Genomic DNA, 24,172 nt, shown 5'->3' on the forward strand with positions numbered 1-24,172 from the left:
AAGCACACCAATTTCTTCATCTTCCTCAAATTAAAGCAGCTCTTTCTCTCTCTACTCTTCTCGCTAATATAAAACTCCAGCTCTCTCTTCGTTCTCTCTAATCTAAACTCACGGCGGCACACCGCCTTACCACCGCCACCATGGCAAGAGCTTTAGAGTCATCAGGGGGTTTTTCTTCATGAACAGGAGGTTAGATCGAGACAATGGCTTTGGCATCCTCCATCTCGGCAGTGACAGGTGCCTCTCCTCTCTTTCTAAAACCCATCCTCTTCACTCACAAAACCTTATTATACACATCATTGAATGATTCTCGAAGAAACCTCTCTTTCTCGCTAACTGGACGTCGCCGGAAGTTCACCGGAGAAGAAAGCTCTCGCCGGAAAGTTCGAAGTTCGCCACATCGGAGTTCATCGACTCACTGCGTCCACGTGGTCGGGAGGTATAACATACGCCAATCAATTCGTTTTGTCTATACTTGTGCTTGTGCTTGTGCTTGTTCTTGTTCGATTAAGTTTTCGTTGTAACGAAGAAGATGAAATCGGTTTAAATGTTTCAAGGATAAGAAAATTAAACCCCAAAAACAATACAGAACAACCTGGTGGTTGTTCGTTTGTTCTGTGATACGAAAATCATGGGGTCGACCAAACTGATCCCTTTTTTTTTCATTTTATTCGCTGCACGTTCTGTCCTTTTTTTTATATAAAATTGTTATATGAAACAGCTGAATGTCACATTAAGTTTAAAACAAAATGGTATTCGTCACAGAAATTGATCTGTTTCTTTGACTATTCTGCATTTGACTTTGGTATGGTTTTGGGAGTTCTTTATTTTCGCATATGGGTAACCGGGTTAGGGTTTTTGGTGGTGGAGGGTGGACGATTGTGGTGGAATTCAGTCGCATGTGGGTATAATGTGGTGGTGGCAGGTGGTGGTGGTATGGTGTAGCTGAACAAATTGCTCTGCATTTTTGAATATTCTGCATTTTTAATGATTTGTTATAATAAACTCATAATAATGACTAAAATACCCTTGAGGAAAAGGACAAAACTTAAGGGTTAGTTTAGGGGAATCTGGTCCGATTTCACTTTTAGACCAAAATGACAACAAAAATGAAACCACAGGGACCCAAATACAAAAACTTTGAGATTTGGACTAAAGTGGCAAACCTGAACAAACCTCAGGGACCAAAATGGCAGTTTACTCTTTATTTTATAACTTCATAAAATAAAATATTATAAATTTTCCGTCAAAATACGTCATTTAATCTAATTAAAGGAATTACCTCGTTGTCCTTGGTGTAACTCCTGTGGGTCAAAACCCGATCAATAGCGTTCACTTATCGAACTGGACATAAACTTCCAACACTAATAATTTGGCAGGAAGAAATTAGATGTGAAAGGAAGTTTATTCATTCACTGAAAGGGATGAGATGAGAAGAACAATTATCTATTATCTACTATAACAAATTACAGGCCGGGCAATAGTTCTTTACTTGGATTGGTGGAGGTGGGCGGCCACCTGCCAGCATTTCATTTTTTTTTTTTCTAAATTACGATTTTGTCCCGTTTATATTTATAGTCATGCATCCCGCTTCCCTACTGGTCCAACAAATTTACAATTTTATCTTGTTTTAAAATTACGATTTTACCGTCAGTTCAAAATTATGCTTTTACCCCCACTTAAAAATAAATTTACGATTTTTTTCCCAGCTAAAAATTTTCAATTTTTCCCTCGGTTCAACATTATGATTTTGCCCCGATTAAATTACAGTTTTGCCATTAGGTTTTTTCCTTATAATAACGATTTTGCCATCTGTTTAAAATTATGTTTTTACCCCCATTTTAAAATAAATTTACGCTTTTTTCCCGACTAAAAATTTCAATTTTGCCCTCGGTTCAAAATTACGATTTTACCCCGTTTAAATTTACAGTTTTGCCATTAGTTTTTTTTCACACATCCAAGTTACGATTTTGTCTTCAACCCTATTGGTCCATTTAATTTACGATTTTATCCATGAAACAAAATTATGATTTTCCCCTCAGTTCAAAGTTACGTTTTCCCCATCGTTTTAATTTTTCTAGCAAAACTATAAAAGTTTTTTTTAATTGGTTGACTCGATTTAAATTTTTTTGGTCTAAAGGAGCTGCCTAAAATTACAGTCTTATCATCGTTTTAGTTTTTTTCCTAGCAAAATTATAGTAGTGTTTTTTTATTTGATTGAGAACTATTTGGCCATCGCCCCGCAACGCGAGCGGGGATCAACTAGTTTTCTAACAATATTCATAACTGTCTCACCCTATTCTTATATCAAGCCTGCCTTGTGGTACTCACATAGCTAATGTCATGAAATCCATTGCAAAATCAATGTATGGGGTTGGTTTCTTCGTGGGCCTGTTGCTATTTCTAAGTATAGGTATGGGCTGGGTGGCCCATAGTAGGAGACGAGGTTGGTTTTTGTCTACGTGTCCTCCATGGTCTCGAAAAGTATGTATGTACGTATGTATGTATTGTGTGTATGAGAGAGAGAGAGAGAGAATATAATAACCATGTTTATTCGTCGTATACATAGGAATTGCATTCATGCTTTAATCGGCGATCTCTGTCTCCGTTCCACGCTGCTTCTTTCGTTGATTCTGCGCAATGGCGTTGTTCGATTAATCAATTCCCCTCAGGCTCCTTTATTACTTACTATACGTAATATTGTTATTATTGCATTCAAGCTCGTGTATCTATCTATCTGTATTTAAGAATTGCTTGTATCCATCCATCCAGGGGGCTAGAGCGTGGTTTACATGGGGAGATGCGACAATGTTGGCCACTTTTTTCCTCTAAAAGCTTTTCAGATTGGGTATGCACGCGGCACAATTTCTCATCTTATTATTAGGGTTTTCATTTCATCATTCCTAACGTAATCATGTTTAGTTGGCAGTAAGCTTCAATTATTAACATATTATTATTATTAAATCAAATGTTGGTTATTTATTTTGCAAAAAGGAGGAGGGGTTTAGGCTTACTAAATAAATATTTGTAGTTGAAATTGAGTGTTTTGTTGGGTTATATGTTGTGTGAGGCTGATGCAGTTGAAGAAATGCTGCTATTTAAAAGATGAATTGACACTAGTTGTGTTGTGTGTAATTGAATTCAATGGAATTGGAATCTGAATTACATGCTCCTTTAATTACTTTATGATGGATGATGCAGGGATTTGCAGTCTTATCTTTCTGATCTTAGCCTTTTCCTGGCACCTGAGAGCAAGACATTTTACATATTGGTGGATAACAGACCATGGCTGGAGGACTTGGTCTCAGGGCCCGCACACCTGTGGCAGTTAATGGTTACCAAGGTCGGCCAAAACGTCCTCCTAGCTTTTCTTTTCAAAGCTTCATCCAATCCAAATCCAAATCGGAAAATATCTTCTTGGTTTTGTTTTCAGTCCAGGCTGTCCCCCTTTGCAATCACAAGAGGCCAAAAGGAGGAGGAGGAAGAGGAGATTAAACAGGATCCCCAGCGCTCCAAACCTTCAAGACAGTTGAGAAGATGGTTGTCAATGGCAACACAAACAAGAAAGAGGGTCTTGCTACCTGTAAAGAAGCTAAGGACTTCCTTGCTTGCAAATAGCAAATTGCACAGAACCCTCTATGGATTTATCGTTTTTCAAGTTGCATGGAAAGACGTCCGTGGTATCAATTATTTGAACCAGCTTCAGGTCTTTCAGTTCAAACAAAATCAGACTACACGTTTGTGCTATATATTAATATTAATTATTAGGGACCTGATATTTTAGTGTATGAGCAGACTGATACATCTCTTGCTATAGAGGCGAAATACATGAGAAGATGGGAATTTGATAGCATAGCTCAAGCTGCTAATGGCATAACTTCATGGTTTCTAGGGACTCCATATGAGCGTCTTCTTTTGGAACATCACCTCAACTCTATGATAGGTATAATAATATGCTAGAGATGATGATGATGATGATGATGATAAAGTATATTAAATGATATAAGCTTTGTTTGACAGGAGAAGCATTTCATGAAGCTGGTATGGATACTCCAAGCACCTGCGGTTCATCAAGCGATGATGATAAAGTGTTGAACAACGGTGTGTTATCAGAACATGAATCTCCATGCAGCAGCAGCAGCAGCAGCAGCAGCCAGTCAGAAGAAGCTTTAGAAGAAACAAATATACAAAATACAAAGTTAATAAATTCCTCAGATGTTGAGAATGATACATCTTCCAGTGGAAGTATACCCTCTCCATGTCCAAGTGAATGTGTAGAAGCAACCCAATACAGAGACGTATTGCTCTTATTCCGGTTCAACGATGCTGACCTCCCATTTAAATTACAAAAAATAATAATGCTCGATCTACGGTTACTTACTTTACTAGAGGCTGGACTTCCATCATGGGTTATTTTCTTTCAGTCTTATCCAGTTTTCTGTCATGTTTATCGTCCATGGATGTGCCCTTTAGCAAGAACTCTATACGTTGCAATATCCTTTGTTACAGTCTTGATCGGTTTCTATGATCTGTACAAAAACATCCCTGTTCTTAAAGCAACGGCTTCCCGTTTGTTCGGACCTTTGTTTGATTGGATAGAAACATGGGAGATGGTATCGAGGATTAAATACTTGGGTACTATGTTGTTTCTGCATAATGCGGAGAAGGCGGTCATGTGGTTTTTGATGGTGACACGCGCTTTTAAGTCACTTGTTTCGTTTCTCACACAGCCATTAGTTGCACCGTTTATGGTAGTTGTGGATGGGCTTTTTCCGTTTTGGAATGTGTTTATGCAGATGGGAGAACGTTTGCACTCATTCATTTGCATGCTTGTGGGGACATCTTGGAATCTAGTGGACAATTGCGTCGACACACTTCTGCTCCCTGTGTGGTACATCTCATCAGTTATTTGCAACTTCGGTAATTAATTTATTTCTCTCATTATTCACCACCATTTAATTATTAAATATAAATAAATAAATAAATAAATGGGGCTTTGCTAATCTATTTCTCTCACCATCTTCTAATTATAAATAAATGGGGCAGTCAGTGTTTGATCTCAATTGAGTCATGGGTCAGATGTATAATTGAGTCATGGGGTGCCCCGTGATGAAGCGTGGTTCGTGGCCGCCGCCGGTGCATGTTGGTGACCACGCGTGAAATTTTGAAAGTTACCTTTGAGGAGGGGACCGTTGGGGGTGTTTAAAAATAAATAAAAAATAAAGAATTTAAACACTATATATATGCTATCCACCTTAACCTTTAAACCCACAAAAAAAATATCTTAACCTTTCAACCCACAAAAATACCATCTCTACCTTAACCTTTAAACGTGACGAGGCGTATATTATATTAAACACTTAACCGAAAACCAAAAGAATAGTGATTTAAACGCCATGTTACAACCGCACGACACTCTTAACGAACCCTTTAGGTCGATCCTACTTCAACGCAAACGCGAAATATGTGAAAAGTGGGGTTGGGAGATGCCGTAGAATTTTTAATTTTTTTTACTTTGCAATGTTTAGGTTTTTTTTAAAGTAATGTTTATTTAAATGAAATTGTTATTATTAATTTATTATTTAAAAAAAAATCCATCACTAGTGATGGCATGGGCACCCCCACTAAAATCCATCACTAGTGATGGAATGAAGTTCGATGATGTGGCGGAAGCTGGTTGAGTGTGGTGAGTGATGAAAAGTGGAGCACCCCCACCCCTAGGGCTGGCAATTCTGACACGAACACGCTAACACGACACGACCCTACACGAAGTTATCATGTTTCGTGTAACAGGTTTCGTGTCTAAAACAGGTCGACACGATAAGACCTTAACAGGTTTCGTGTCTAAACAGGTTAAAACCCGTTAACCTGTTAAGACCCGTTAAGTACATGTTAATAATTAAAAATTAAAAAATATTATATGTGGGTGTGGACATGGGGTCATCAGTCATGGGACCTGGGATGAATTATACACAAACACATGCGGTTCTTTTTCACAATCCAAACCCTAATTTTTAAATCACTCTCACAATCACCACCATTCCCAATACGGTTCACAGCTTCCCCAATTCGGTTGTGTTCGTGTCTTTTACAGGTCGTGTTCGTGTCTTAAACAAGTCGTGTTCGTGTCTTAGCATGTCGTGTTCGTGTCTTAAACAGGTCATGTTCGTGTCTTAACAGGTTGTGTTCGTGTCTTAAACAGGTCGTATGATACGTTGGTAATTTTTTCGTGTATTAACAGGTCGTTTCGTGTAACCTGTTTATTAACCGGTTCGTGTTCATGTTTCGAAAATCTGACACGATAAAATTTCGTGTCGTGTTCGTGTTTACGTGTTTCGGGTTCGTGTCTTATCGTGTTCGTGTCTTAACATATCGGGTTGACCCGTTATGCCAGCCCGGCCACCCCCTTATTATTATTGTTTTTTTTTAAATTACAATTAACGCATTAATAAATTGTTATAAAATAAAAAGCAAAATGAGCATATAATAAAGTTAGACCATGTGTAGTGGTAATGCCCCTACCTTTGGGCGTTTTGCGCCATGTGGCAGCCCAGTCAGCAATGGGGCATTATGGGGCGTTTTCTAAAATGGGTGTAGTGTGGATGTGGGCATTATGTTAGAAGAGGTGTAATAAAATTAAATAAAAAAAAAACCATAAAAAAATCTTATTGGCCAAACAAAAAGGAGATAACTGTCATTGGCCAACCCAATTCTTCTCCGGCGTGGAATTAACAACCTGCCAACCCAATTTTGGCCAAAAAAAGGCCCACGGGGGCGGAAGGTCCGGCGTGGAGCCCAAATTCTAACGACTACGCATGGTCTTACAAGTTTGAACTCAACCCATTGTGACTTGTTATCTTGTCACCTAACTGCAGCGACAGGTGTGATGAGCCCAATATTGTTGTGCCTTTGGAGAGCAGTTTGTGCTCCAATACAAGTGGTTCTTGGACTATCCAAGTTTTTGGGATATATATACAAGTACATATATGAGTCACTTGGAGGTATATGGCTGTTTGTGAGCCCCATATTAAAGGTAGCTTCAAAAGCTGAGGTGGCAGCCACGCACACTTATGAGGTTTCTATGTGGCGCGCTCTTTGGAATGACCTTTTCTCTAAGCTTTTCCGAGCTATCAAGAGCATTTTATATGGTGTTGTTGCATTCTTTGCAGCTTGCAATAGACACCGATTAAGGTTAGATTCATTGCTCTTGGGTGGTTCCCAGTATTATTTTATATTAAAAAAAATATTAATTTATAATTAATATAACTTAATAATAATAATTGTGGAGGTGGTTCCTATAAATAAACACCTTTTAAAGAAAAAGTGTGTTTTTGTATATGCAGTATATACAATCATGTACGGGAGTTCATTCAAAGACTTCATCAGCCAGCCCAGACGCCCCCAGTAAGTTGCTTATTCCAATCTTATTATCAGGTCGCTAATGGGTTATAGTGTAGATTGTAATGGGCCGGGTTGGTATGAGCCGCACATGCTATCCATATTTTAGTTTACTTGTAAATAACTATAATTGCAAAAACAATACAAATCTCTGAATAAAGAGATTTTGTTTCCTTAAAAAAAACTAGCACTCTGAGTAGCTGAAAAAGCAATTTGGGAGGTAGTATGCTTCAAAATTTACTGCTTGCGGTATGCACATATAATGTATATATGTGTGGGCGCTCGGGGGCAAAAGTGAAAGTGCACTAATTTTAACGTTATTTCCTGAAAATCATGTTAAAAGAGGGGGATGGTTAATCATGCATCATGTGGTGGCGTTGATAGCCGAAAGACAAGGGAATACATGCACTAATTGGCCTTTGTCTGAATTGCCGAGTGGTATTGTCCAAGGTTTGATGCAAAACTATCATCGAGCCGGGGGTCTCACTGGAAGCAGCCTCTCTATTCCTACGGGGTAGAGGTAAGGCTGTCTACATGTTACCCTCCTCAGACCCTACCTTAGCTTTGCTATAGGTGAGATTTACCGAGTATGATGATGATGACAATCCAAAAGCTATTCTTATCAAACTTTCAGCTTATATTCATGGAAAGTTAGTTTTCTATAACTTGGGTTTTTTCTTTATTTTATACACAGCCAGAACCCAAGGAACTTAGGTCATTGCCTACTAAAAGCACAAAACAGAGTTGACAACATCTTTTTATGTTTATCAACGAATTCTGCTGGTTTTATTGAAGGATTGGCCCATAAAGAAGCAATGGTTTTCGGTCTTTCTGGGTTTGAGTTTGTATTTTCTTTTCTATTTCAGAGGGAGATGTAAATAGATCTTGATTTCTTTAGCTATGAGCTTATTTGTTTTTTAGCAATGAAGTAGAGTTTATGTGTATATTCGTTATACTAGTTATTTCATGTAACCTAACAAAGCTAGACAGGGACACGTTCCTTTCAGAATCAATAATATGTGCGAATAATGCATAATAGACTTGTTGTACATAGTGCATAGAAGATAAGTAGTGGGAGAGAGGAAATAAGATGGTTGTGTAAATGTCTTATGTTTCACATTAGAAGAAGCATTATGTACAGGTACATTATGCGGTATATGTATTTATGTATGAATGATAATACAGGTAGATGATACTTTAGTTTTCCAGTTTTCTACTATTCTGAATCATGTACTTTGCTTGTGTGATTTGAACTTAAACATGGCCGGCTAACTGCCTAATAGCCTGTTAGACACGATGAATCTTTGTTGATTGGCTTGTTTAATTATATTTTAGTTATGAATGTGTGATTTACTAAAGTTCTTTATCACAAACTTGTGATGTATCTAATTGCATGTTATTATTGATCTTTGAGTTGGTGTGTGGCTAAATCAGTTGTTATGCCTATTAGTTTCGATTTATTCTATCTTTTGGTCTGGTAATAGACAAACTAATTAATGGGTTGGTTAACTGTGTGAACTATTAGGTCTTGTACGTGTATTTAAAAAAAAAAAAATTAGTGTTGCAGAAACTTGTGTATGAATCGATTTATATCGAAACTTTGGATCACCACCAGGAGGAGTTTAGATGCAAACCAAAGTCTAAATTGTAAGTTTTCACCTATGTATTTTATAATAATTAGCAATAATTATCTGTTATATATTGGCCTTTTAATATATGTAAATTTATTTCAAAATTATTATATTTTTCTCGAAATTTCAAAGAAAAAACTTTGACATTGTCTTAATTATGAGTGGTTTTAAGGAATATTTATATGATATTTTATCATTTTTAACTTATGAAAATATTTTATTTATTCAACTCATATAATACATGGGACTATAATCTAATACTAGTGGGGATGCCCGCGCGTTGTAGCGGGTGTTCCGAATGATATAAAATTCAATGATGTCTATTATGAACCGAGTTGATTGGACAATCATCAAAATGGACCAAAACACCAACATCCAGCAATCATCAGTGTCACAGCCGCTTGTTTCCTGTACGAATTAGAGGAGCTTTAATGTGAGGCTGTTTCTTTGCCTTTCTAAAGGCATATGCCATTGCAAAGAGAAGCGGCACAACTGATGAAGTTATAAGCACCACTATAAGTAGGGCTGTAAACGAACTGAACGTTCAGTGAACAGTTTGTGAACCGTTCGGCGGGAAGTTCGCTTATGTTCGTTCAATTAGCTTAACGAACGAACACGAACAAAGGTCTCGTTCGTTCGACTGTGTTCGTGAACGTTCGGTAATATGTTCGTTTATGTCTGTTCGTGTTCGGTTTTTTATGTTTATTTTTCTAAAAGTTTTTAATGTTTTATTAATTTTTTACTTTCCCCATATGTATTATTTTCCTCTCTCTGGCCCTCTCCCTCTTTTGATATCACGCTACTTGCTTATCTCCAATCGATTGAACCCAATATTATCTATCCCTTCAATCTTTAAATGGTTATATTTAACTACTTTCGTTGTGTACAATGTTTAAGATTAAGGGTGCCTTTTTTTTATTTTCAAAATTAAAGTTCATTTGTGTTTGTTTGTGTTCGTTTACGTTCGTGGTTAGTGTTCACGAACTGTTCGCGAACAACCAAAATTCCTTAACGAACAAACACGAACACAAACTTCTGTTCGTCATGTGTTCGCGAACAGTTCACGAACATCCAAATTTCCTTAACGAACGAACACGAACATAGCCTTGTTCGTGTTCGTTCGGTTCGTTTACAGCCCTAACTATAAGTGTTCTTTTCTCTTTGTTAAAGTTGGACCGGGAGTTTACAACACCTACCAGTTAAGAAACAATAATAGTTTAGCACTTAAGCATATAAGATAAAAACATCCAAATGTGTACCTTCTAACTCAGATTATAACATAAAAATGAGGAAAAAAAATATTCGATTTAGCATTTTCTATTTCTTGGTCCCGTGAAAAACCAAAGAGGTGATAATGGGCCTAGGGGTGTTAATCGTGTCAGGCTGAACCCAAACACGACCCATATATTTATTTGTGTCAAAAACATCAACCTTAGTCCAGGGACAATTCAAATCCTGTGCCCTGAACACAGACCCTTTTGACTCATTTATGTAAACGAGTCGAATGGGTTGGCCTGTTTAGGTAAACGGCTTGATGGGTCGACTTGTTTAATTGATAGAGTTAAACAACATGAACATGGCTCTTTTAGTTAAACCAGTGACAACCAGAAACCTAAATATTTTCGTTGTCATGTCAATAATTTCCCCTAAATGGGTCTCAATAGATTATGTAAATAAAACATGGCCCAGGAAACAAAACAAGAGGAAGACAAACCTGAGCCAAGGTGCAACAAGGGCACATGAGATGGGATATACAGTCATCCAAAGAACTATCACTGCCCTGAAGAAAACACATGTATGAATAACCTGAGTATACAATTTGACTTTTGATGATAAAGTCAAATCTATGAAATGTAAAATAACAATTTCTCATAAATTTGATAGGGAAGTCTATAAAAACACGGTAGTCCCGGACCTGCTCAAAAATCAAATGTTAACTCTTTCTGAAATATCATTCGATCAAAAGGGCTTCACAGAAAAGTTGTCTACTGCCTTGTTAATTTAGTGTCTAGCTAGTTTTGTATGCATAGTTGGGTCAGTCTGCAATCTAGACTATAAGTGAACTACTAACAAAAAATGTGCTTTTCATTTGTATATTATTTCTAGTACTACCCTGTGTGACTTGTGTGTAAGAAAAAGATTATAAAGTTTCTATGATACACTACAATACAATTATGCAGCATTCTGGGACACTTTTGTGACAGTTAAATAATTCAGTCCGTATAAACTAAATCCTATGTGACTAAACAATTGTGTCCATATATTCTAAAACCTATGTGACTAAAATGACTGTGTCACAAGATCCCATAGATCTATAGTGCACAAGAATATGTGTCAAACTTATGGATTTTCGCTCTTCTTGCTAGGAGGAAAAAGACTTGAAAGGTTCTGACTGATCTACTACTTCCAGTGAAGAATTAAGAGGCACTGTTGCTCTTGTTCAAACTCATGCAATATGTTAGTTATAACATTTGATATAATTTCTAATATTTTTGGCATGTGTTGCAAAGATTGAGGTAGATCCATCTGATTTTCACTTGCTTTGTTTGGCTGCATCTGTTACTCATTAATTTTAACTTTAGAATCGTCATCAAGAGGTTGAGAATCTGCCAATGAATTTAATTTTGATCCCAAATTTACATTTTTATTTGGAGACACCACATCTAATGCATTAGTCCCATACGCCTACATTAAGTGCCAAACATAAAAAAAAAGTTAACATATTTAGGGACAGGAAAATATTACAAGCTTGGTTTAAGAAAGGCGCAAGCGAGGCGCTGTGGACAGCGCATCAGGGGAAACCGGGTTTATGAGCATATGTATGACACAAAAAATCCACAATCTAAAGTATTATAATTCTATATAAAACTTACATAAATCAACTGAAGACCGACAAAATATAATTCGAGTACTTGACAATGCATTGTTTTGACTTTGCAGTCAAACCCAAGAAGGGTGATGCTCTATTGTTTTTTAGTCTTCATCCTAATGCTACAATCGACCCAACGAGGTTGCATGGGAGCTGCCCTGTTATAGCGGGTGAGAAATGGTTCTTTTTAAGATTATGGAGAGATGATAACTTCTAAATCATTATTCAAAACACTATAAAACTATATCATTACTATTACTAATGTGTAATCTATCTGTAATCATACATGACATACTAATGGTTTATAAAACTCTTTGATAAAAAGTGTTTTTTTTTCATCACAAATCGACCCGTTTAGTCATAAACCAAAAAGGTTACCCATTTTGACCCATTATTCTACCTACGCAATTTGCCATTACCTTCACCATTCCCCATCCGAGTAAGATTAGGGTACTACTTTTGTCTAAAAAACTTGTACGAATTGCTATACTTCTATTATTATATCGACCTTCTTTTATTACACTCCGTCAACCCGTTTCGAAGAAAAACGGGTTACACGTGCCGTGTTAGAATTAGATGATTTGATGTGTGTCCGAGTTACGATTGATGTCTTTAACACATATAAATTTAGTTACTGGATTTTTTTATATACAAATAATAATTACACATAATTTAAGCACATTTAAATCTCAATTAAGTTATGAAAAAAACTATATGCTCAGTGCCGTCTTATTCTTCTTTTTGGCATATATTCACATTTTGATGCACTTTCAGGACACGAACAACAAAAAACAATTGATAAATTAAAGGGTACATAGCCTAAGATGAACAAAAGCTAGAAATTCATACTTGATATTTTAAAAGAAATTCATACTTGATATTACTGTGTGCAAATCATCATTGTGAGGCCGTGTCCACTTTCGAACTTGAGCTTGTGTTTCTAGTTCCTACAAAAACTAGTTTAATACCCGTCCGTTGGACGGGTTATGCTAACAACGTAACAAACAAAGATAATCTATATTGAGGGTGTTTGGGATTGCTTCTCCTTTTCTTCTTTTTGAAAAAAGTCACAACCATCTAATTTTTACTTTTCTATATTGAGGGTGTTTGGGATTACTTCTCCTTTTCTACTCTTTTGAAAAAAGTCACAACCATCTAGTTTAATACCCGACCGGTGGACGGGTTACGTTCAACAACGTAAAAAAAGATGATCAATAATAAGTATACACAAATTTAAACAACATTACAAACAAAAACACATTCTTCAATTTATAAAAGAAAACGAACGTCAATGCTTTAATACCCGTGCGTTACACCTTTTTAATATTGTGATGTTAAAGGATAAAAGAAACGTACCTCTTCCCAATCTTAAAGGACGTGTTTAGATATCTACTAAGAATAAAGGCAATCCTTGTAGGATCACTTGGTGATGTGCTCTATCATTAAAGCAGAGAGATACAAATGAGAAATGTGGCGTGGAATGAGAAAAATAGAAAAAAAATAATAGCATCGACCTAGGGTTTTCAATGCTACTTGACACATATTGGCTCTGTATTCAGTGCTCAATGTTGATCCTTCAATAATTTGTAACTGGACCAAGAGCATAGAATATTGAAGACAAGAAAAAAAAGACCAAAAACTCAAAATTATATGGACAGTTAAGTGTAATAATATGGACATTTTGGCAACATTCTATTTGGAGAATAATTGAACTAAATGATAGGGGGTATCAAAATTATGAATAACTTAATTTGGTAAGCAACTTTATGGGAGATGGGGAGTATGAATTATAAATTGTAACTTGTAATTAAGTTTCGATTTATTAGTACCTTTTTATCATACGTCAATCAAACTCCTAGACAATGACTCGTTAATTAAGAAAATAAAGGTGGATAGCTACATAATGAGGCCTGAAAACACTAGTTAAGCGCATACACACACACAAAAAAAAAAAAAAAAAAAAAAAACCTCAGCTAACCAAGAGCATATAAGCATTTAACATCCTCATAATTTGTAAGCCTCAACTTCTTTTTGCAGAATATAGTATGCGCACCATTTATCACAACTTAACATAGCTTGAGTTAAAATACCCATTTTCTGCTAAGAAAGCCTCTCTTATTTAGTTATTTGCCATGTGAAAATCACCTGGCTTGCAGCTATATAACTGACTTTATGCCCTGAACAAAAAATTACTTGATTAAGTAGTCTCCATCGTCTCATTTTAGACATGATTCATAGACAAAAGTGTATAATAAGCATTAAAGTATACACCTTTCCATGGCAAGCCTCTATTCGGTTTTTGCTAGAAGATAGTTTCTCCTATCAAAACAACATTAAAACCCTTAAAACATGGAACCAATGATAAAATTTGTGAATCTACATTATTTATGATCTACATACTATAAGATTTAGGGTTAAAGCAACTTACAGTTCTGTAGAATACTTGTTATCTTCATTCAACCTGGTACAAGCATATTTCTATCCCCATAAGAGCATTTTTCACAGCCTTATATGACTATATAACAACCCATATACAACGAAAATATTCCAGCCCTGTACGGGTATAATTCCCAGCCATGTACAACTGTTATAAAACAGGTTCAAAGTCATACGAAAAATATTCTATGTAGATTAATAAAACAAAATTAAGATTATTACTATCTTTCATACTAACACTTAACACAGTGATAAAAAGTAAATGAATAAAATAGCTTTTACCTGACCCAACCAATTTTGATTTGTACTATTAAGAAAATTCCATGTTTTGACTGAGCATGCACATGTTGAAACTGCACCAACTTTGGACGTAACAGTACAAACCTCATCAAGTTAGATGCAACCAGTTGTTAATTGGGATCACTTTCATCAATCATCCGATGTAATAGCTTATCAAATCATTTTTCATACCATCGCCCAACCATCCCCATTTTCCTTTTCAATATCTTCAAAAGAAATTTCATATGTACTTATGTTCTTCATCATCATGTCATCTTTTGATGTATTTTACTTTCATGAACAAAGGCAAGAGCACCTTGTGAGGCTGCACATGCAGTTTATTGTGTTCTTCCACATAAAATACAAGATTCAAAGTAAATGATAACTGAAATGTTTTATCATTTTTAAAAATAAAATAAAATAACTTGATATACTCTTTTTCTAGCCATAATAATATCTTGTGTTGATACTGGTCTAAAGACCACCCAATATTTCTACTGTAGACTTTAAAGGTCATACCATTTACCACATGCTTTCAAGAAAAGTAAGACGATTTAAATTTAAAAAATAAAAACAAAAGAACAGTTGATGTACATTGCACTAACCATTTCTGTCAGGCGGTTGTCTGGAAGTTGGATGACTGCAATCACAGAAATCCCAGGATGTTTTATATCACAGTTTCTACCTACATTAAACCCAAGTTCAAAATATTAACACCTGCTAATATGGAACTTCCTATTTATCTATAACAAACTTCACTCTGATTTTGTCGTACTAAATACCATTGAATTTCAGTCTTTTATTTTACCACTCGAATCCACATTCTTAGTTTGTTGGTTCACTTGATTCTTACCTCTTCATGATATATATTTTGCCCACCCTGATACACCCTTTTATGTACCCAATGAGCCATAAATTACCATGATCGCTTATCCGTCCTATATCACCAGTTTCATGCCAGCCTTCATCGCCATGATTTTCTTTTGTTTGAATCTGGTCCCAATACCTGATCATTAGGGGGACGCCCCTTTGTTAACTCCATGTAAGGTGTAGGCTTTCCAACACACACATCCTCTTGTTGATTGTCCACATCTAACTTGTTTTCAACAGTTTGCTCAATAGGATCTTGAAGGGTCATAAAAGTTACAAACGAACAACTACTGATATGGTTTGAAATTCCTCGGATAACAGAAAACATGTAATGGTCGAGCTGCCAGAAAGTTCAGCTTATTAGATTTATCTGTGCACAAAGAAGCAATTTATCAACCATGTTTCAAATTTGATTTATAGAAAACCAACCTTTATATCAATTAGAACTTACAGCATATAGTTGTTCCAAAGGAACCAAGGCTCAGCCTATGGAAAAAAAAACAACAGAGTTTATAAATAAATAGAAATGGAAAATATATGCCAAAAGCAACCGTATATATTTAGTATATGTGGAGATCTATGAAACGGAATCAAGTCTAGATACAATTAACTCAATATAAAGAATTTCAATTGAAGACAACACTTGCCTGCCTCCAAAGAGGAAGATGCCTTGATTCATCACCCAAGATTTTCAACCGCTGTGAACTGCAAGCAGAAAATGGAACCAAACAAAAAAATGGTCAAATGGTAAGTTTTATGCCAAAGTCATAGTCCAAACTGAATGTCATGCTCATTGTGAATAATATTGAAATAATGAACAATGCATAAGAACAATATAACTCACAACGTAGTTCTAAAGTATAGAAGGTTCCGTCAAGGTTTGTCAGCGATTGATTCAAAGTGATTAATCTAAATCAAGAACCCATTAAACGAAGAACTTGACAAAATCAAAGAACAAACAGAAATTTGAGTTGAATTTCACAATTATTTCAAAAAAAACTAAAAAAAAACAAACATCACTTTAAACAGATTACGATGGTTAGCAATCAATATAATAAACAATCAAAAGCATACGAGAATAAAATAGAAGGGTTAAAATACCTCTTGAAATAATTGATAAGGAAACAATGATGGTTCTTCAATCAACTATTAAAGCGATGATACAAGGGTGATTCTTCAATCAGCAATTGAAACCGGGATGGTATCTGTTGGAAGAGGATCTGGTGGTGGTGCATGCCTCCGGCGGTACCGCGACCTCCAGGATGCTTACGGTGCACGCCTATGTTCCCAAGTGTAGTGATGATTGCAGGGCTATGATTCATAATTACGTCATGCATCTGATGTCGATAGATAGTGGATGAATCGCACCATCTAATGCAATCAAGGTTCAGAAAAAAGCCCTAATACAGATGTGAGAGATGGAGTGATTTTATTGGATGTAACTGCATTATATAACAATACTATTCAACTAAATTGAGGGTACTACCCATGTTTGTAGGAGGCTTGAATTGTGGAGATAATGGGCAGAAAAAGACGGTGGTAACCATTTGATGAAGAAACTGTAAAGAAATGTCATGAACTGCCATCATGGAAGTTATTTTTATGAGTTTAAGTGGCTGAAATTACATTTCAGCAAGATCTAATGGTGGAGAATGATTTGAAAAACAGTTACACTTAATGGGATCCATATATATATATAATTAAAGAACATAGTTTGTGAGGATAGGATGAAGAATCCATTGGAACACAGAGATTGAAGAAGAAAGATGAAACTCTAGACCACCGATTCCCCAAATAGGAATAAAATCCAGCAGTTCTTCCCCAAATTATCTACAATAGTTAAAAATAGTAACATCAAACAAAGGAATAAGAATGAAGAAGCAACAAACCCTAGTTTTGCAGAAGACTAAAATCGTTCTTTTTTCCGGTTGAATCCAGAAATACATCGTCAAATCATCAATTACATTCAAATCCATTGGGATTCGCTGGCTGGATGATTGGGAACGTCATTTACTGAAAACTGTTTCATATCCCCTATGATGTGCATTAGGTGTAATATATGTTTTAGGTATATATTTTAAGCCCTTTTTACACTTTTTACCCAAGTTTTAAATTTATAAAACACGATATTTACTAACACTAAACACACATATGGGCAAGTGCACCCATCGTGGACGTAGTATAGTGTTGGTAAGATACCGAGGTCGTCCAAGGACACAAGAGCTTTTAGTACCGGTTTATCCTCAACGTCTAATCAAATCAAAATGTTAGAAAAAGGTTTTTAAACTAAGAAAATAAAACTAACTAAAATGCTGAAAAATAAAATAAAAATAAAAACAGATAGACAAGATGAATCACTTGGATCCGACTCGTGTGTAGTGTAACCTTTGATTATTTTCGCACTTTTGCACTTGTTTTAGAGATTATATTAGTTATTGTAGTAGGCCCCTCTTTTGAAGGTGATGTTACCCTCAACCCAGTAGTTTGAGTCAGCAAGGATACAATCCTAAAGGGTTGGATTATTGAAAGATAATGAATTAAGTTATTAATGCATAATGTGGTAGGCCCCTCTTTTGAAGGCAACGTTACCCTCGGCTAAGTAGTCTGAGTCAGCAGGGATACAGTCCTAAGTAGCCGGGTTAAAGTTATAATAGTAGTTTAACTTATGAGGGGGTCAAAGAGTTTGGACCCCTGCCATCCAATACCTTTGGGTATTGAAGGAGGTCCTACTAAATTTAACCCAGGTCCTTTGCAGGATCTATACACTGAACAATGGCAAGACTCTTACCAAACCGTTCCCTTAACCCCCGACTAGGTAGCCAACATACCTCCATATAGACCGTGGAGATTTGAATGGTGAAAATCTTTTATTTTATATAGACAGTAAAATAATGCCAAGACACCACGAACAAACGATAAGGAAGAATCACCTTCAACATAAGAAACTAGTAATTAAAGTCATTAATACAAAACCAATTAAAAAGTGCAAAAGATTAAAAATAAAAAGTATTACACTAAACACTTGTCTTCACCAAGTGATGTAAGAGACTTAGGCAAACATGACCTTTGATTGTCAAGAACTCTTACGATCAATCTTGGATCCCGAGACGACTCACACACTCCATGATGGACAATGGATGATGGTGGTGGATGATGGTGTTGTGATGGTGGTGGGTGGTGGGTGAAGTGTGAGAGAGGTGGTGTGCCAAGGGATGAGTTGCAAGAGCTCCAAACACTCCTACTTATAGGCTGAACTGTCACACCCCGACCACGTAGAACATACAAAACGTGGCGGAAACGTCGGGGAGTGTTGTAACAGAATCAGTTGTTTCAAATCCATGGCAATTGAAGTTTCGTTTTATTGATCAAATATGAAAGTATACATTGTTTAAACAAGAACCAAAGAGTACATAACATAAATTAACTAGTTCTTGTCTCGTTTTAAGTCACTAAGGCACAGGTCCGCCTAAGTATGTCTTGATAAGTCCTATGCATCATCTCCTGAAAACACATGTGAAAATAGGTACGTCAGCATAAAAATGCCTGTGAGATACATTGGTTTTGTGAAAACGGAATTCATGACTTATGTTTGAGAAAATGTTTAGTCATGAACCTCGTATTTTACTTTGTCTTGTAAATCATTTGAAAAACGATAAGATCAGATGATATGTATAAATAAGAGAACACTGTATGGTTAAACGGATAACCATGTAAAATGTGTTTGTATAAGATAAGTCGTTTGTAAAACAATGTCTCGTGAAAAGTGTGTTATTTGTATAAAATGTCATATGTCTCAAATTGAAATGATTCAAATAACGCCGCGATATGTAATACCATACAAACACTTATATATAGGAAGTACCAGCGGCGTATCCACCATGCTTGTATCATATTACACACGCCTCGTTACTTAATCACTTACTCAAACCAAACCATCAAGATGAAATGTTTAACAATTGTGGAAATGTTTATGTATAGTCAAATGTCTATTGTCAAATGTAAATCATGTCAACGGATACAACTGGTTCACACGGTTCAATGGTTACAAACGGTTCATATAATCAAACGGGTTTAGACGGTTCACATAGTCAAATGGTCACAACGGTTCAAAATGTAGCATAATGTGTTCATATGCTGGATGAGCATATGCAACAGAAATGCAATGTAAAACAATGTACTAAGTACGCACACAATGGGCATACATAGCATGTAATGTAAAGCAATGTACTAAGTAAGCACACAATGGGCATACATAACATGTAATGTAAGGCAATGTACTAAGTACGCACACAATGGGCATACATAGCATGTAATGTAATGTAAAACCATGCACTAAGTACGCACACAATGGGCATACATAGCATGAACACAATGAAATCATGTACTATATATGTACTATCGAACATAACAAGTATATGATGTGAAAACCGGAAAGTGTCACACCCCCAAAATCCACCTGCGGAGTATCACCGCTTGGGAGCGTGACTGACCAGGATCAAGCCACCAATCATATCGAACAATGTAATTAATGTCAGTTATAATAAATGTAAACCAATCATTCAATACGATTGATGTTTCCAACAAAACATAATTTAAGTAGCGGAAGCGTAATAATGATATCCAATGTATATAAATAGTTCAAGTGTTGTAAGTGTAACATAACATCCACGATCCAAGCTCCACAACGACCTGCTCATCCCTGTGCAAGCTCCATATGTACCTAATGTCCTGCAAGGCATGTAACGGAGGATCAACAACTAGTTGAGCGAGTTCACAGTTAACAGTTCAGTAATAGTATAGGGTGAGTAGCAGTATGTTCGTTCGTTATGTCATGTATCGTATTGGTTTCCATCGCGGCCTCCCAGGCAGGTATGCGAAGATATTAGGGGAATGTTCATCCCGAGTATTCTAGACTAGGTTTACCTGTATCGCGGCCTACCAGGCAGGTGTGCGAAGATTAGTAAATTACAGTTCGCGGCCTTCCAAAGGCAGGTGTGCGAAGTCAGTCATAATATCGCGGCCAACCCTTGGCAGGTGTGCGAAGATCAGTTCAATAAGTGTTACTAGTCTAGCAGTAGTTCTAACCGTGGAGTATGTACCATAGTTCATCCCATAACATCACTACGTTCCATTATAGACAAGTACCAGTAAATAATCAAATCCCATTCCCACCCTGGGAACCCCATGCCTTGGCTGTGTGAACTCACCTTGGTTTGCTCGGTATGTTATTGCTTCTAGGGTTTATAAATCTCTAAGTACGTAACACACGACCTAGGATGTGTTGCACATGATACGATGTAAGTGTTTGCATCAAATAAGGGTTTACACATCTTTGATATCCAAGCGATTGTGTTGTGTGTGTTTATTGTGTACATGATGATATCACATAGAATGTTCACGCACGTAGAATCATATAGTTGCATTCAATATCATACAATCATTCACGCAGAATCATACATCATGTAAGCATTCCATCCTATTCCCGTAATTCACGCGTAGCGTCCCTGATTTCACGGTTTAATCTTACATGTATAATAATCTAATGGTCATCGTTAACATACCTATCATATTAACATCGTTATTAAACCTTACAAGTTTAACGTAGTCAGGGATTTACAAATTGTCATGCACAGCTAAACAGGTTAACATTATGTAACATGCAATTCATTGATTCAAAGTGAACATCAAGCAATATCAGGCAGGGCCTTGCCATTCTAAACTCAGACAAGTGTGGGGGGGGGGGGCTTCCCCTGTTAAAAGTCGGACAGAACAAGTCATGGTTTAAAACTCAGACAACATAACCTTAACATTTTCGGACCATGAGAGCTTAAAAAGTCGGACCAAAAGGAGAGGAGTTAAACTCGGACTAGGGGGGGATCCTCACAAACTCGGACCCTTGAGCATAATATAAACTCAGACCTGACTTGATTACTTAAACTCGGTCCATGTGATTCATTAAACTCGGGCCCAAAAGTGTGTTAAACAAACTCGGACAAGCAACAACATCTTAATAAAACTCGGACATAAGGTTCATCAAGTAACTCGGACCACCTAAGGCCCAAACAAAGTCGGACATAAACATCTTATTAAACTCGGACCAAATCACTTGTACATAACTCGGACTGAACTTTATTTGATTAAACTCGGACATAAGATTTTAATACTTAAAGCTCGGACTAAGTAGGGGGGGGGGGTTTCATGCTTGAAACTCGGGTAGAATCCAAGGGACAAGAAACTCGGACACTTCACAATTGTTTAAAGTCGGACACATCAACCATTAATAAACTCGGTCCAAGGAGAATCCAATAAACTCGGTCCAACAACTTCAATAAACTCGGGCAAGCTTATCCATTAACCTAAACTCGGACCTTATGTGATTGTCAACAAAGTCGGACCATGACCCTTACCAAATCCTCAGACTTCATCACATATTAAAAACTCAGACACACATTATCATTCAAACTCGGATCTAGCATAATCTCAGACTTTTATCATCCACAAACTCAGACAATCAGCATCATACAAATATTCAAGTTCGCAGTTACAGCCTTACGACAACAGTTACGTTTCGATGATTATTCCAAACCCTAGTTCATGATTCTCACAATGCAAGATCAATTCAATCGACCGATACTTAACAACCAAAAATCATCATAAGATCAATGTATCAAGCAATGCAATTAATCATCATCATCATCACATTATTTCATAATTAAATCAAAACCGCAGAACCTTGTATGAAGAACTAGGGCTTCCAAGAACACAAATCAAGAATCAAGAACAACAACAATTCAAAATAATCAATAAACAATTAACATCAACGATGATTAAACCATTACCTTGATTCGATTCTAGTTGGATTAGCAATCAAACTTGATGTGAAAGACTTGTGAATCCAAGAATGATAAGAAGGTGGTTGTAGAGAGGATTAGGGAATGTGGGTACGTGTTTTGATTCTTAGAGAGTGATTAGTGAATGATTAGGAAGGGGATTAGGGTTATGAGTTGTTAAAGTTTCACTATCAACCCTACACACCCTTAAGTATTCTTTATTACAGTTTCAACACCACATTCCTTTATTTGACAAATCTTTCACAAGCAACACATAACCATGCACAATCACACAATACAATTCGTTGTATCAAAACGTATCTCATTCCATAGCAAATAATTGTGAAATCAATCGACTAAATAATACAAGAACGTGCAATAAATGCGAAATAGAAATCTTGGAAATTCGAGTTGTCACATTATCCCCAACTTAAAAGAAATTTCGTCCCGAAATTTGGTACGCACTCACTGAGGAAGCTAGGTAAGTTATATCGTTCACTGGTTTTTCCTGGGGTGTCACATCATCCCCCTGTTAATTTGGAATTTCGTCCCGAAATTCAGTAGTAGTAGCTTCAGCCTCAGTAGTGGTTGCATTGGTTTCGAAATGACTGGGGTACTTTTCTGTCATCTGATCTTCGCGTTCCCAGGTGTACTCTGGGCCACGTCGGGAGTTCCAACGAACTCGAACAAGAGGGATTCTCTTGTGCTTGAGGACCTTACATCCCGGTCCGTGATTTCAACTGGTTCCTCGACGAACTGCAACCGCTCGTCGATAGTGAGTTCCTTAAAAGGAACTATGAGGGTCTCATCTGATAGACATTTCTTCAGATTCGACACGTGAAATACATTGTGAACTGCACCGAGTTCAGCTGGTAGTTTCAGTCTGTAGGCTACTTGGCCTATTCTTTCAGTGATTTCGAACGGTCCAACATACCGTGGATTGAGCTTGCCTCGTTTACCAAATCTAACCACACCCCTTTCAGGGTGAAACTTTGAGTAAAACCCGGTCCCCGACCTAAAATTCCAATGGCTTCCTACGCTTATCTGCGTAGCTTTTCTGGCGATCGCGAGTTGCCGCCCTACGTTGCCGTATCTGTGCAATTCGTTCGGTAGCATCAACTACCATTTCTGGGCCTGTAATCTAACTATCCCCCACCTCTGCCCAACCGAGAGGTGACCGGCATTTACGTCCGTACAATGCCTCGAATGGAGCGGCTTGAATGCTGGTGTGATAACTGTTATAATACGAAAACTCCACCAAAGGGAGATGCTTTTCCCAGCCGATGCCGAAATCGATAACGCGTGCCCGAAGCATGTCTTTAAGAGTTTGGATCGTTCGCTCAGACTGTCCATCCGTCTGAGGTTGATATGCTGTGCTCATGCCTAATCGTGAAACGGAAGATTTGTGCATTGCCTGCCATAGTTCTGACGTGAATCGTGCATCCCGATCCGGAATAATGGAGGTGGGCACCCCGTGCCTCGAAACAACTTCTTTAAAATAGATGTCTGCGAGAGTTGAGAACTTATCCGTTTCCTTTATAGCCAGGAAGTGTGCAGACTTGGTGAGTCGATCCACGATCACCCATATAGTATCTTTCCCACACTGGGATCTGGGTAGGCCTGTAACGAAATCCATGGAAATCTCTTCCCATTTCCATTGCGGTATCCTGGGTTGCTGAAGTAAGTCTGAGGGTTTCTGGTAGTCTGTCTTGACTCTCGCACAAGTCAAACATTTGCAATGTGGGCCTTCATGCTAGGCCACCAATAAGTAGGCTGTAGCGCTCGCACGCGCTTAGGTAGGGCGTCTTTCCGACTGAGGGCGTCAGCCACAACATTGGCCTTGCCTGGATGATACTTAA

At 37.1% G+C, this 24,172-nt stretch overlaps 1 protein-coding gene across 8 annotated transcripts; it reads left to right on the forward strand.

Moving 5' to 3' along the window:
• Window positions 1-28: 28 nt before the first annotated feature.
• Window positions 29-8,440, forward strand: LOC110886279. Of its 8 annotated transcripts, none has more exons than XM_035989593.1 (9): window positions 32-237; window positions 2,773-2,848; window positions 3,202-3,343; window positions 3,434-3,706; window positions 3,796-3,943; window positions 4,021-4,920; window positions 6,876-7,191; window positions 7,344-7,404; window positions 8,097-8,440. In XM_035989593.1, the coding sequence occupies exons 2-9, from the start codon at window positions 2,793-2,795 to the stop codon at window positions 8,274-8,276; spliced, it is 2,076 nt and encodes a 691-aa protein (XP_035845486.1). In that variant the 5' UTR covers window positions 32-237; window positions 2,773-2,792; the 3' UTR covers window positions 8,277-8,440. The 8 variants fall into 8 exon arrangements, 7 of the variants coding, with proteins under 7 accessions (XP_021989750.1, XP_021989748.1, XP_035845486.1 ...); XM_022134061.2 differs by lacking the exon at window positions 32-237 and adding an exon at window positions 315-439; XM_022134059.2 differs by lacking the exon at window positions 32-237 and adding an exon at window positions 2,528-2,694.
• The last annotated feature ends 15,732 nt before the right edge of the window (window positions 8,441-24,172 follow it).

This window comes from Helianthus annuus, chromosome 4 (assembly GCF_002127325.2).
Source record: "Helianthus annuus cultivar XRQ/B chromosome 4, HanXRQr2.0-SUNRISE, whole genome shotgun sequence".
Taxonomy (NCBI): domain Eukaryota; kingdom Viridiplantae; phylum Streptophyta; class Magnoliopsida; order Asterales; family Asteraceae; genus Helianthus; species Helianthus annuus.

Coding starts and splice junctions, on each gene's coding strand:
- LOC110886279 (XM_022134056.2), top strand. CDS start 204: ATGGCTTTGGCATCCTCCATCTCGGCAGTGACAGGTGCCTCTCCTCTC. Junction 3,944..4,020: donor TCACCTCAACTCTATGATAG/GTATAATAATAT, acceptor TTTGTTTGACAG/GAGAAGCATTTCATGAAGCT. Junction 4,921..6,875: donor ATCAGTTATTTGCAACTTCG/GTAATTAATTTA, acceptor ACCTAACTGCAG/CGACAGGTGTGATGAGCCCA.